This window comes from Geotrypetes seraphini, chromosome 1, assembly GCF_902459505.1.
Source record: "Geotrypetes seraphini chromosome 1, aGeoSer1.1, whole genome shotgun sequence".
Classification (NCBI taxonomy): domain Eukaryota; kingdom Metazoa; phylum Chordata; class Amphibia; order Gymnophiona; family Dermophiidae; genus Geotrypetes; species Geotrypetes seraphini.
The window spans coordinates 93,457,557-93,472,374 of NC_047084.1; the positions used below are offsets into that span (position 1 = coordinate 93,457,557).

Consider the following 14,818-nt stretch of genomic DNA (forward strand, 5'->3'; position numbering starts at 1 on the left):
AGGCCTCAGACACACCTCCTCCACCTTTGATAATGATATTTATCTGGTGGGAATATCGGTGTATAGTTTTCATTTATCATATTTTATATTCATTTAAAAATTTTTTCAACATTGATGTACTTTTTTTTTTTTTTTTAGAAGTTTTATAATGAATTTCATACTCAACTTTCACGCTACTGGGACTTAGTGATGCAACATATTTCGCAAAAGATTTGCTTTATCAAGGATCCCCCAGAGCCGTTATTGACATCCACTCTTATTAGTGTGAAGCATTTTAAGTGTTGGAGGATATAGTTGAGTTATTAACTTTTACAGTCGGCACAGAGTTTTTAGGTGATCTATATAGAATTGGGGGCCTCACTGTCTTCTCAGTTTCAAGATTTCTGATACCAGTAAATAAATATCTAAATGTATTCTTTTTAATTTTACTTCAAATTTGAAATCAGAGTTGTCGGCTTTTTTTTTTTTTTTTGAGAGTGAGCCACCTAGTCTTAAATCACCTTGATAAGATATGAACAAAATTTTCATGTTTGTTTGTTTTTTACAGGTTCCTTTACGGATGCCTTAGTTATTCAGGCATCAGTGATTTCAACTGTCTTTCCCGAAGATTTAGTTTAAAATGCTGCTTTCTCTCTTTTGTTAGCACCGATAGCCAGATTCCATTCTGGTTAAAGTGAAGCCCATCTTGTCAGAAATGGCTCTTTTCCCCCAAAGTTCCCCAGTTAATATATCTTAAGCCCTCCTTTTTATACAATGGCTTAGCGAGGATGAGAGGCACCTGGGGTGGTGGCGCCCCTCCACTTCCCTTCCCTCTTCTGCGTCCCCCCATCCCCCTCCTGCTGTGCGCCCCCTTTCCTTACCCCGTACCTCTAATGTTCACGGCACAAGCAGCAATCCCCAACTTGCTGCTCACGCCAGTGTAGTCTCTACCTCCGACGTCCCAGGAAGTGACATCAGAGGAAGAGCCAACGCTGGCGCGAGCAACAGGTTAGGGTTGCTGTTCGCCCCGCAAATGTTAAAGAGGTACTGGGGAAGGGAAGCGGCGCACGTGCGGTAGCCGGGGGAAGAGGAGGATAGGTGTTGGCACCCTCACCAATACGGCATCCAGGGCGGACCCCCCCCCTTTTACTATGGCAGTACTCATACACATTTTAAGTCCAAATCTAGCTTACCTCAGGGATCTACATATGAAAATGGAAGCATTAGTGAAACTACACTGGAGGTTGTGGCTCGTTTCCCTCCAATAAGCCTACATTTATCTGCCAGAATTCCCCTCCTGCTTCCAATGTTTTAGTATTCTACATTTATTGAGACAGCGGGACCCTTTCCCAGCATTCATAAAAATCTTATTTAGACATATATATATATATATATATATATACTAGTCTTTAAGCCCGTTACATTAACGGATGCTAGAAAGCAGCCCCATTTCCCTCTCCCCCTCTAGTTCCTCCCTGTCTCTCCGTAGCCCCCCTTCTGTCTTCCCCCCTAAACAAAATGATCTGCCTCCCAGCACACCCCTCCCCCCGAAGCAGCCCCCTTTCCCTCTGCCCCTCCAGTTCCTCCCTGACTCTGTCTCCGTGGCCCCCTTCTGTCTCCCCCCCTAAGCAAAGCTGTCTGCCTCCAAGCACACCCCTCCTCCAAAGCAGGTCCCTTTCCCTCTCCCGCTCCAGTTCCTCCCTCTCTGTGGCCCCCCTTCTGTCTCCCCCCCCAAGCAAAGCTGTCTGCCTCCAAGCACAGCCCTTCCCCAAAGCAGGCCCCTTTCCCTCTCCAGCTCCAGTTCCTCCCTGTCTCTCTGTGGCCCCCCTTCTGTCTCCCCCCCAAGCAAAGCTGTTTGTCTCCAAGCACACCCCTCCCCCAAAGCAGGCCCCTTTCCCTCTTCCTTCTTCCCAGTTCCTCCCTGTCTCTTCGTGGCCCACCCGATTTTCTCTTCTCGCGGTTTGGCCAGCTCCCCTAGTCCCTTGCCGCCGCCGCCACCCCCTTACCTTCCCACGGTCGACAAACCTCTTGGCTCCAGCAGCGGCCGCAGCACTGTAAACACGCTGCTTCGCGGCCTCTACTGCTCCGATTTGCTCTTCCGTGTCCCTGATGACGTCATCAGAGAAACGGAAGAGCAAATCAAGGCAGTAGAGGCCGCGAAGCAGCGTGTTTATAGTGCTGCGGCCGCTGCTGGAGCCAAGAGGTTTGTCGACCGCGGGAAGGGAAGGGGGTGGCGGCAAGGGACTAAGGTAGCCGGCCAGACCGCGGAAGAGAAAATCGGGTGGGAGGCTCAATGGGGATTGGGGGGGGAGGGGCGAAGACGAAGACTGAGCCCTTGCTTTCTCCCTAGCTCCCAGTGCCCTACCGGTCTGTACACCGCGATCTGGAGAGCAGGGAGTGCAACGGTTGCGGCTGGCAAGCAATAAGGCTCGGGACTCGCGCATGCGCACGTCTGCAAAGCCACGGACATACATCTCACGGATCAGGGATTTCAGATTATGCAGATCTGAGTGCGCATGCGCGTCTAGCGTTTTATTATATTAGATTATCCCAGGGTACGAAAAGAACTCAAACATGAAACTGTTGATCTGATAGTGATTTTGTAACCTGTTGTTAATATTGTTCACAGTATGGGAAGATTGGAGGGTGGCCGACATTAAGCTGATTTTTAAATTGGGTTCCACAGGAGATCTGGAAAATTACAGGCTGGTAAGCCTGACTTCAGTATCAGACAAAATAGTGGAAACAATTTTAAAAAATAAAATTATGGAAAACCTAGACAAACGCAGTTTAATGGGTCTGAGTCATCATGGGTTCAGCCAAGAGAAGTCTTGCCTCACTAATTTACATACTTCATTTCTTTAAAGGTGTGAATAACATGTGGATAAAGGTAAGCCGGATGATGTAGTGTTTCCAGATTTTCAGAAAACTTTTGACAAAGTTCTTCACGAGGGGCTCCTGAGAAAATTAAAAAGTCATAGGATAGGAGGCAATACTGTGTTGTGGATTAGGAATTGGTTATTGGACAGCAAACAAAAAGGGTAGGGTTAAATGTCCATTTTTCTCAATGAAGTAGGGTGAATAGTGGAGTGCTGCAGGGATCTATACTGGGACCAGTGCTATTTAACATATTTAAAAATGATCTGGAAATTGGAATGAAACGTGAGGTGATTAAATTTGCAGAAGACACAAAACTATTCAGTTATCAAAACACATGAAGCCTATGAAAAATTGCAGGAAGACTAAGAAATTGGAAGACTGGACATCCAAATGGCAGATGAAATTTAATGTGGACAAATGCAAAATGATGCCAATTGGGAAGAATAATCCAAATCTTAGTTACCAGGCACTAGGTTCCACACTGGTCAGCACCCAAGAAAAAGATCTAGCAGGCCCATGCTCAGAACTCTGGCACTGTAAGGAACAGCACTGGAAAATACTGCCAAAGCAGTGCCAATAAACAAACTTCCCAATTCTGGAAGCTAACATGCAAATCATATGTGTGCTGTTAGCATTGAGAAATGGGAAATTAAAGGGGCAGAATGTGCACAAAAATTTCTAAGTAAGTGCAACTCTTATGTGCATGCTTTACCTTCTCCTGAGACTCCTGCGAGGGAAGCAGCAGCCCAAAGCTTCCAAACCACCAGGCCAGCAGGGAAGGAATAAGTAGGACCATGCTCTTGATAACCACCTCTCATTAAAAGGAGAAATCTAATTTTCTTTCTTTTAGACTCTCCAGACCGGTACAGTTCACTGATACAGGTGACCATGACCAGCAGGTGGAGACTGAAACAAAACCTTTTGGCTGTAATACAACCAGTCTGCCAAACTAAGAAGTGCTAATTAGAACAGCAACAACACTCCGAAGAGGAGGAAAAACAAACCTAGAGCAATTCTGTTGGAAATTGCATAGAAAAAGCCCCTTCATCAAACATCCCCACAGCTACGCCAGCTGAGTCACAACCGCTGTTCTTTAATCTCTCCGATCCTAGAAAAAAAACAAACTAGAACCTGCAAGAAAAAAAAAAAATCACACTTCACACGAATCCCACAAGAACAAGACAGACAGGGTGGGGACTATACCGGTCTGGAGAATCTAAAAGAAAGAAAATTAGCAGGTAAGAACCTAATTTCTCCTTCTTTAGCACCTCTCCAGACTGGTACATTTCACCGATGGGATGTACCAAAGCAGTACCCAACATGGGTGGGACCCCTGTAGGGTCGCCACCAGAACACACTTACCGAATACCGTGTCCCAACGTGCCTGGACGTCCACATGGTAGTGTTGCACAAAGGAATGCAGAGAAGACCAAACTGCAGCTCTACAGATATCCACTGTAGGCACCAGAGAAGACTCAGCCCAAGAAGCTGCCTGACACCGAGTGGAATGAGCCACTAGAAAATCCAGAACAGGCTTCTGAAGAAGGTATGCAGAAACAATAGTGTCCTTGATCTAGTGCGCATTGGTAGCCATAGAAGCGTCGTCCCCCTTACGAGGACCCACTAAGAGAACAAAAAGATGATCCAACTTCCGGAACTCCTGGGTCTGCTGAACATAAGAGTGAAGAACCCGACAGACATCCAACTTGCGCAACTGCCTCTGCTCCGAAAAACCCTCCCGACTACCCAAGACTGGGAGGACCACAGACTGATTGACATGAAAAGGCAAGACCACCTTCGGCAGAAAGGAAGGAACAGGCTGCAGCACAACCCGCTCCCTAGAAAAAAAACACAGGAAGGGAGGCCTACAAGAGAAAACCTGCAGCTCAGAAACACATCTCACAGAAGTAATGGCCACCAGGAAGACAGACTATGGACTTTTCCTCCAGGAACTTGTCCAAACCTTCCTTAAAAACAGCTACGCTACCCGCTCTTACCACATTCTCTGGCAATGTATTCCAGAGCTTAACTATTCTCCGAGTGAAAAAAATTTCCTCCTATTGGTTTTAAAAATATTTCCCTGTAACTTCATCAAGTGTCCCCTAGTCTTTATAATTTTTGACGGAGTGAAAAAATGATCCACTTGTACCCGTTCTACTCCACTCAGGATTTTGTAGACTTCAATCATATCTTCCCTCAGCCGTCTCTTTCCAAGCTGAAGAGCCTTAACTTTTTTAGTCTTTCCTCATACAAGAGGAGTTCCATCCCCTTTATCATCTTGGTCGCTCTTCTTTGAACCTTCTCCAGCACCACTATATCTTTCTTGAGATAAGGAGACCAGAACTGAATGCAATACTCCAGATAAGGTCGCTCCATGGAGCAATACAGGGGCATTCAACAACCTTTCCATATCTAGCTGAAAAATGGTGGAGTTCTCTCCCAATTCAACTAAGAACCTTCCACTCCTATAAAAGCTTCCATAAAGACCTGAAAACCTATCTATTCATGAAATACCTAACAAAATAATATCTTTAGAAGAGGATGAAACTACATCATAATGAACACACAATATAAACCACCTGGCCCCCACATATAGAGATATCTTGATTCCCACATAAGATTGTAAACCCTATGTATGCAACGAATATAATATCTATTAACTCCTGGATATGACCAGTTTCTTCTTACCTGTAAACCACATAGACCTCCTCATGGGGAATATTAGCGATCCACAAAATACTAATGTAATGCGAGCAATCGCTCATACATTTTATGTGGTCATTGCATAGCTGCTCACAAAAATGCTGACCCGATCTGACTTTTAAACAAAATTAAATTAAATCTACTGTGTGTGATTTTTTTTGGTGCTATATACAGAAATGCATGGGTAATACTGGGCTCAAAAACTGTTGGATTTTAGAACTTTTCGCTCAAAAGGTTGCACGCGCCCAGCCACTTCTTAGAGGGAGCATGGTTGCATCCCCATTCGAGAATCTTTCCAGAATGTGGTTCTCAGTGCTAATTTTCTCCTTAAGTTCTATTTAGTACACCACAAAAATACCAACCTCAGAGAGGGCCACCAATGACTGATGAGATAAGGATGGATCCATTCCAGTAGCAGAAAACTGTTCCTATATGAAATTAAGGAAGATAGGATAAGTTTAACATACAGCTGACACAGTAAAAATTAACTTGTGCAAACACTTTTTGCATGTGCCCCCAAAAAGTAACTATTTGCTTCTTTTCTTAAAAGTGATAATAGACTAGAAGAAAGAAGTTACCTTCTCTAGAAAACAGGTATGGTCAGAGCATTAAATGCAGAAAATAAGAGAATAAATTAGTCTCATTACTTGTATGTGCTGCAGGATTTATTATGTTTAAATGATTTTTATTATTTCAGCAGTAAGAAGCAAATACAAACAGTAGTACCATTCAGGAAATAACATTTTCAACAATATAATCAGTTCCCCTCCCATCCCCCCCTCTCCTCCCCTCCCCAAGAATCCATGGCCAGTCCAACCGCTGAGAGTAGGAATAAAATCTTAAAGATTCAAAAGTCTACTGCGAGCACGCGGTGTGAGGTCCTGCCAGAAGTGCTCCCACACCTGACAAAATTTGCGACTGCAGGATTTATTAAAAGTATGTTTAAAGAATACAGTAAGGCACTGTACCCTCACTAACAGTATTTATTTGTACCATGCCTTTCCATTGGTAACTCAAGTCTAGTTAGTTACTGTGCTTAAATTTTCCTATATTCAGAGAGATTAAAGTTCAATTTGCACCTATAGCAACACAGAAGATCATGGAAGAAAGACCCTTTTGCCCCTTCCATCCACCCAATTATTCCCATCTATGCTGAAAGTAGGTTTTCTACCTGCCAAATGCTCCTGGATGACGCATCTTTCCAGTTTCATCCTCCAACATCAGGTCCCATCTTAGAAGGGCCCATCTTAAAAGGCGCTCTCTCCTCCTCAGAACATATCTAAAACACTAATAAAGCATTCCTCTCTCTCTCTCTTTACTATTACTGTATTAAAATCTTTTGGAGTATGTTACCAAATTGTTTACCTACTTTGTTATGACCTTCCACTTATACTATTCTACTGTAGGGCTCTCACTGAGCCATCTCTGTATACTACAATTTGGTTAGCATGGATTAGTATATGAACCCTTACTGCCTACAAAACAAGTGTCAGTAAGTTCACGCGCACTAAAATTTAATGGCCAGATAATAATAGCAACATTAGCACTTGGCCATTAATAAAATAATCAGCCATTTTACTGCTGCAGTAAAAATTATCTTAGCACATGAGAAAGACCTGCACAAGGGTGTGCCAAGGCCACGTTTTACACCTTAGATATTAAAGAAAACAAAAGGGTCACAGCCAAGAATTGGGGCAAGTTGGCATTGGGATAGTCACAGATAAATGAAAGCAAAAGATTTTTTTTAGCCTCTGGAAATAAGCCAGTCAGACAACCAACCTCAGCTGCCTTGATTCTGACTCCGAACTCTTCTGACTTGGCTTTAAGAAATTCCATGTTTTGCATCCTGCTATCCAGTTTGGTCTTTTCAACAGTCCACTGCTCGTCTGCTTTTCTAAGGTCCCTTCCCAAAGTAAACAAAAATTTGCACTTAAAATCAAAACATTTTCCTACAATGGTGCTATTTATTTTTTTGTCGTTAAATACATATTTCATAATTTTTTCTCACAGCATAAAACAGATTCTTACTCACAGCTGCTGCTTAATGAGATTTCAGAAATATGTTTTTATGATGGGATGCACTGAGAGGGAGGGGTCTAAGACTCTGATTGGCCCAGGTGCCTAAGACCCTGATTGGCCCAGGTGCCTAAGACCCCTCCTATGGCAAGGCCTTAGGCACCTGGGCCAATCAAAGTCTTAGACCCCTCCCTCTCAGTGCATCCCAGGATGAACCAGGAAGGGGGAAGGCCCGCTATTTTGAAGAGGCAGGCCTGCTGGCAGGAGGGAGTGAGCTCCCTTCCTGCCGTTCTTCTAAAAAGATTTGAGGAAGGTTTGGAGTGGGGAACGGGGGACGGCCCACTAGACCGCCAGGCTTGTGTGGGGGGGGGCTGTGGCAGACTTGCTAATGGGTACAGCTCTTGAGTGTGCCCATTAAAAAAAAGCAGCCTCTGTTCTCCTGCTTGCTAGTTCAGGCAGGGAGAGCAGGGGCTGCTCTTTTTTCTGACAGGCAGGCAAGCAGCTGTGCTAGCAATTTTTCTTCTGTGCACAGCTCCTCTCCTCCCTTTTTCTGCTGAGAATTGCTAGTAAAACAAAAATTGCTCCCATCACGTGGTGTCAGAGCTTAGAGAATCTGGCCCTGAGTTCCAGGAGCAGGAAAGTAGCTGCAGGAGGAGATTAAGCTTGAGGAAAGGGAGAGGGGGAGGGGAGAGTAATGGGCAGGGAATGAAAACAAAAAACAAGCTAGGACCTCTTTGGGGTAGAAAGGGTCCGATGCAGGGGCTGCAAGAAAAAAGGCAGACTCTGGTGATGAAGAACAGGGCACATGCTGGGGCATATATGATTGCTTACCATTACTATCATCAATAGGTAAGTTTTGGCATTCCTGTGCCATTTCCCGGCTCCTTCGGGGGGGAGGAGGGGAAGAAAGTGGCCCAACAGCAGCTGGCAGCAGCCAGATCACTTTCATAGCCAACTGGATCTTGTTGTAGTTAGGATCACAGATGGGGCAGCTAGGCACAAGGCTCAGAGGATGAGAGAAGCCATTGCTGCCGCCTGAATCTGTCTACATTTGATCACAGTTGTACTTCTTTGAACTCGGCCACAGGTTTTTTCATGTGGTTTTACCACTATAGTACAGCTATGATTTGGTCAGGGAGCTTTGTTAGGCACCTAAAAGGGTGCTCCCGATTGGCCAGATTGCCACTCAGCAACAGGCTAAGGAAACATTGCAGGACGGAGTGGGTGGGTTCCCAGTTCTGAAATGAACAAGAGACTAGAATGCGATGAGATGCCATCATGCCGGGGCCGCCCAGAACCTCTTGCAGTGTGAGCTTCTGTGCAGCTGCCCCTGCCTAAGACTGGCCCTGATGATAGGAAGCCAGATGCCCATCCATCTCTGTATAGAAGAGACTCTGCAAGCAATGCATAGCTAGACCCTTCCAGGGTTTTAGATGTTTTCTATGATTGAAATAAGGTCTTGGCAGCTAACAGTTTGTAATGGATTGTACATTTTGTTAAACAACATTATTGTAGCTAACAGTCTGTTAAATTTGTGAATTATTTGATATGTTTATTTTTATTTATAGTCCGCTAAGGTTTAAGTGGAATAATTTTTTAAAAAAATTAATAGAATAGAAACTGGAACACAAAGATAGCCCAGTCAGCCAGAAAAGGGAACCTTGTTTGCCAGCCAGAACAGAAAAGAAAGCAGAACAAAGGCCCAGATTCACTAAGTTCACCGATCGTGTCCCGACCAGTTTGTGAGCCTTCTCCGAGCCCGACCCATTTCACTAATCTTCTGCCCGATCCGCACATGCAAATGAGGGGAAATGGCAAGCATAAGTAGGAAGGCAGCGATAACTAAACAGAAGAAGGAACACCGATTGGGCTTGCCGATCCAAAATGAAACGATTGCTGAGGACCAGTCGCTTACTGTCCCTACCGACTCTCCTGCTCTATGCCGCCCTGAAATTCCAGTTTGTCCCTGCCACCCTGAAATCCCAGTTTTCTCCTGCTGTCTCTTCTGCTCTCTGCAGCCCTGCGAGCCCGTGGTTTTAACCCACGGATTGAAAGCATGTTCTGTTCCATTGAAACGTCCACTCAAGTAAACTGCAGCCACCTTTGTTTTGACCTCGCTTGTGCGCAGAGCAAGCGCATGCACAGATCGCATCTACAGCCAACGAAGATGGTGTGCGCATGCATCTCGATCGCTGTAGGGCGTGCGTCCAATCACAACATTTGCATGCAAAGTCTGTTGTGAATCGGTCGCCCGACAAGACTCGGCCACGGATCGCCCAACAACAGTGAGTTTAATGAATCTAGGCAAGCAAACCAACCAATATCAAGATACTAATGATCTCCCTAATAGTGCATATATTAGAGAGCCCTAGAGATGGAAGGTCAAATCCTTCAAGTTTTGTGGTGGTTTTAACCGCAGCTAACTGAAAGTGCTTCTTTTTGATGTTTTGGCCTCCATGGTTTGTTTGTTGTTTTTTTTTGGGGGGGGGGGTTTAATTCATTTTTGCTCATTTACAATCCAGCTTACATGGTTTTCTATGCTCTTTCCCTCCTGATATTGTGGTAATTATCCAGTACTGTGGTCTTTTTCATGTAAGGGCCATAGTGTGAAAATGAGAAAGCTCTGAGGGCCACCAAAAATTTCAACTTTACACATACTAACAAGATGGCGGACAGTTAAGTCATCTACTGTTCCGTCTCCTTCTGACTACTTTTTTGTTTTTTTTTTCTTTTGTCTTATATAATTTTTATTGTTGATTTTTAATTTTTGCTTTTGTCTTTGATCTGTTTCTTTTTCTGAGTTTCTTTTCCTTTGTAATATATTTATTTTTCAAATTACTTACTGTTTTATGATTTGACCGTTGGATCCAGCTTGGCAGTTGAAGGGCCCTGCACTTGTAGTTCAATGGACTTTATGGTGGCGGCTGGGAGAGACCGGACTGAGACCTTGTCCTGGTTGAGGATGTGGAAGACCTGGTCTGAATCCTTTGCTCCTGTGTGCCGACGGCTGCGTGCTGCAATTTGCCCCTATTTGGGAGCGAAGAAGGAGGAGGCGGATCCCGGGCGGGCGGCCGGAAGCTACGATTGAGCCGGGCTCCTGAAGCGAGGGCAGCGCAGATGCCGCGCTACTGTCGACAGCCTGCAGTTGGAGTAGCTGGAGGGAGCTTTCCGCAAGATCCACTGTCCGGATGTGCTTGCTGGATCGTATTAGAGCGGGGGGGAAGAACTGGCGGTGAGCCTGGTTATGGCAGGGTCTGGAGTGCAGGTTTGGCTTCAGGACCGGGGAGCCAGATGGAGGAAACAGGAGAGGACTGGGGTGCTGAGTGTTGCTCCTGGTGTGTCATTGCCTCCTCCACTGGGACTGTGTTTGGTTGTTCCTCTGAGCCCACCGCCTTTTTCTGAACCCTGTATGGAGGTCGGTGCCTGTGTCTGCAATGACCAAGCCTCTTTTCATCCCGGCTTTTGGCCCTGCTGTCTTGGGCCCACTTGGCCTCAGTGGCCTCATCCGGACATCCCTCTTCGGAGGTCCCATTCTGGGTCCCTATTTTTGGCAGGTGTCTCATTGCTCTGGAACCTCTCATGACGACCGCCTCAATATTAATAGAAGCTCCAGAACCTGCATCAGACCCGTCTCTGACCACCTTCATCTATCTGGCAGCAGCTGAGAGGAAAATGTCTTACATCGTGACTCTGAGACTCAAAGCAGGAGAACATTCAGTGCAAATCCTATAATTAAATCTCATGTATACTGTTACAAACACTAACAAAGAGCTTTCGTATACACTTCTTGTTAGAAATTCTAAAGTTTATTTTCTTCATTTCAAATTTCTTTAGAATTCTATTGTCTAACGGACTTTTATATTTTTATTTAATTTTAGTTTTTCCATTGTATTGTTAGGGATGTACATTTTGCTTTAAAAGTGTAGCTGAAAGAGATCAATGTATTCTTGTTAGGATGTTTCTAATCTTATTTTACCACTATCTTTATTTTTAATTCTCTACTATTTACTAATTGTTCTTCTCAGGTACTTTAGTTAGATTGTGAGCCTTCGGGACAGTAAGGGAATTTCTAAGTACCTATCTTACTTATTTTATTTTCTTGTATTCCTTAATGTATATTTTCTGTAAACCGCTTCGAAACTTCACGGTTATTAGCGGTATATAAGAATTAAATTAAATTAAATACTACTAATTTTGTAAACTACCTTGACCTCTTGGTCAGATTGGATATTAAACTACTACTGTTACTACTGGTATCATGTTAGTCCTTTTAATGCCAGATTGCACTGGCTGCCTTTTGGGGCCAGAGTATTTTTTAAGTTTAGGTGTATCTGCTGTAAGGCTCTTTTTGGTTTACTACTCTCTTATTTGGTAGCTTATCTGAAATTGTTCACTCCCAAATAATGTACCAGAAATTCAGGTATGTTCATCTTCCCTACCCTTAGGGCCTGTCGTTACAAGACTTTTTTTGGACAGGACATTGGAATATCAGGCGGGGAAGATGAACTCCCGGATGAGCTTCTTCATACCTTACCGTTTAAGAAACTACTGAAAACTTATTTATTTGAAAAATAACAATGCTGATTCTTATTCATATACTTTCGGTGGGGTTTTTATTAGGCTATGTATTTTTATTGAGTTTTTTTATTAGATGCTGTATTTTAATTGATGTGGTATTTACTGTTGTGCGTTTTTGAAATTATATTTTTTTAACTGAAATGTTTTCAGTTTACTGTTGTGAACCGCCCAGAACTGTCGGTGGTGGCAGTATACAAGAAAATAAATTATTATTAATCATTTCTATAGCGCTGAAAAGCATACGCAGCACTGTACATTTAAAATTCAATAGACAGTTCCTGCTCTGAAGAGCTTACAAACTAATTTGTCCCAATCCCCCTAATTTGGGCAGCCAGGATATCTCAGGGTTGGGAGTTCTGGCAGAAGGAATGATGATAGGCTGAAAGGGATGACTGCAAGGAGGAAGTAGAGAGACCGGTGGATCTTATGATCAGACAGCGAGGGAAACATCAGGTAAAGGGAGCTTGCTGGGAGGAGACTAAGGGGCATGGAGACACAGGGGGACTGGGTGGCACGAGGGCGAAAGCTGAGGGCAATATAGGGGTGCCACAAGGCGAAGGGGATCAAACTGAAGCTCAAGGGATGATAGCCCAAGAGGGGGCAGGTAGGGCTAGAAAACCCAGAGGAAAAGCGGGGAAGTGGGGTGGCGGGAAAGTGGGGAAGCCGAAAGCTACGAGGGTAAAGGCTGATGGCAAAGCAGAAGCACAGGGAACTGGAGAGCTACCCCAAATTCAAATTCAAGGGGAGGCGGCCCAAGTAAATGCAGAGGTGGAGGAAAAACGACGGGACCTGCGGTGCTTATACGCAAATGCAAGAAGCCTCACGGCCAAGATGGGTGAACTAGAAGTCGTGGCCAAGGGGGAGGACCTGGATATCATTGGAATTACAGAAACCTGGTGGACAGAGGAAAATCAATGGGATGTGGCGCTGCCGGGGTACAAGCTCTACAGGAGGGACAGGACCCACAAGAAGGGAGGAGGCATAGCACTATATATAAAGGACTCTATCTACTCGGTCGGGATGGATATGGCAACGAAGGCAGAGGGGCTGGAATCGCTATGGGTCAAATTGCCGGGAAACAAGGGTGCAGGCATAAAACTGGGGCTGTACTATCGCCCACCTGGTATGCCAGAAGGAGTTGGACACGACTTGGAAGCTGAACTGAGACAGGAATGCAGGACTGGAAGTGTAACAGTGATGGGGGACTTCAACTACCCGGGGATAGACTGGAGTACGGGTCACTCCAACTGCACTAGGGAAACAGGATTTGTAGAAGCCGTGAGGGACTGCTTCATGGAGCAACTAGTCAGGGAACCGACACGAGGGGGTGCTACTCTTGACCTCATCCTAAACGGATTAGGGGGGCCTGCAAGAGGGGTAGAAGTGGGAGGACCACTAGGCAACAGTGACCACAACGCGATCAGATTCAAATTAGAAAGGGGGACTCCCATAGTAAGGAGGACCGCAACAACTGCGCTCAACTTCAGGAAAGGAAACTATGTTGCTATGAGGGAAATGGTGGGGAGGAAGCTCAGAAACATCTTTAGGATGGAGACTGTAGGAAGCGCCTGGACCCTATTCAGGGACACCCTGCAGAAAGCACAAAGAATGTACGTCCCCAGTTTCAGGAAAGGCTGCAAGAACAAGCGGTCAAAGGACCCGGCTTGGATGTCAACTGAAGTAAAGAGGGCAATAAATGACAAAAAAGTATCCTTCCAGAGATGGAAAAAGGACCCAACGGAAGAAAATCACCAGGCGCACAGGAAATGCCAAAAGGAATGCCACCGAGAGGTTAGAAAAGCAAAAGGGAAATACGAAGAGGGGCTGGCCAGGGAGGCGAAAAACTTCAAGGCATTCTTCAGTTACGTAAAAGGGAAGCGACCAGCGAGAGAGGAGGTGGGGCCGTTGGACGATGGGGATAGGAAGGGAGTGATTAAAGAGGATAAAGAGGTAGCTGAGAGGTTGAACACGTTCTTCTCGTCGGTTTTCACGAGAGAAGACACATCTAATATACCGGACTCATAGGAGCTCATGAGTGGGGAACAGGCCGAAAAATTGGAGCACATAGAGGTAAGTAAGGAGGATGTCCTCAAACAGATAGACAGGTTAAAATGCGGCAAATCACCGGGCCCAGACGGGATCCACCCAAGGGTCCTAAAGTAACTAAGACAAGAAATAGTGGGCACAATCCAGCATGTTTGCAACCTATCCTTGAAAACTGGAGAGGTACCAGAGGACTGGAAATTGGCGAATGTCACACCTATCTTCAAGAAGGGATCGAGGGGTGACCCCGGGAACTACAGGCCGGTGAGCCTGACTTCAATTATAGGGAAGATGGTGGAAGCTATGATCAAAGACGGCATTTGCGAGCACATCGAGAGAAATGGCCTACTGAGAACAAGCCAGCACGGATTCTGTAAGGGAAGGTCATGCTTAACGAACCTTCTGTACTTCTTTGAGGGAATAAGCAATCGGGTGGACAATGGGGAACCCATAGACATCATTTACCTCGATTTTCAAAAGGCTTTCGACAAGGTGCCACATGAAAGGCTGCTTAGGAAGCTGTGGAACCACGGGGTGGGAGGGGATGTGCACAGATGGATCAAGCACTGGTTGTCGGGTAGACTGCAGAGGGTCGGAGTGAAGGGCCAATATTCTGACT

The 14,818-nt window shown here is 45.2% G+C and overlaps 1 protein-coding gene across 2 annotated transcripts in view; it reads right to left on the reverse strand.

Moving 5' to 3' along the window:
• HAUS1 (HAUS augmin like complex subunit 1) overlaps nt 1–14,818 on the reverse strand; it is a 43,354-nt gene that overhangs the window by 4,352 nt on the left and 24,184 nt on the right. For both annotated transcript variants that reach the window (XM_033935135.1, XM_033935126.1), the window contains 2 exons: nt 7,342–7,465; nt 5,925–5,990 (listed from right to left, as the gene is read on the reverse strand). In XM_033935135.1, coding sequence (XP_033791026.1) covers nt 5,925–5,990; nt 7,342–7,465 — 190 coding nt within the window. The remainder of the gene's footprint in view (nt 1–5,924; nt 5,991–7,341; nt 7,466–14,818) is intronic.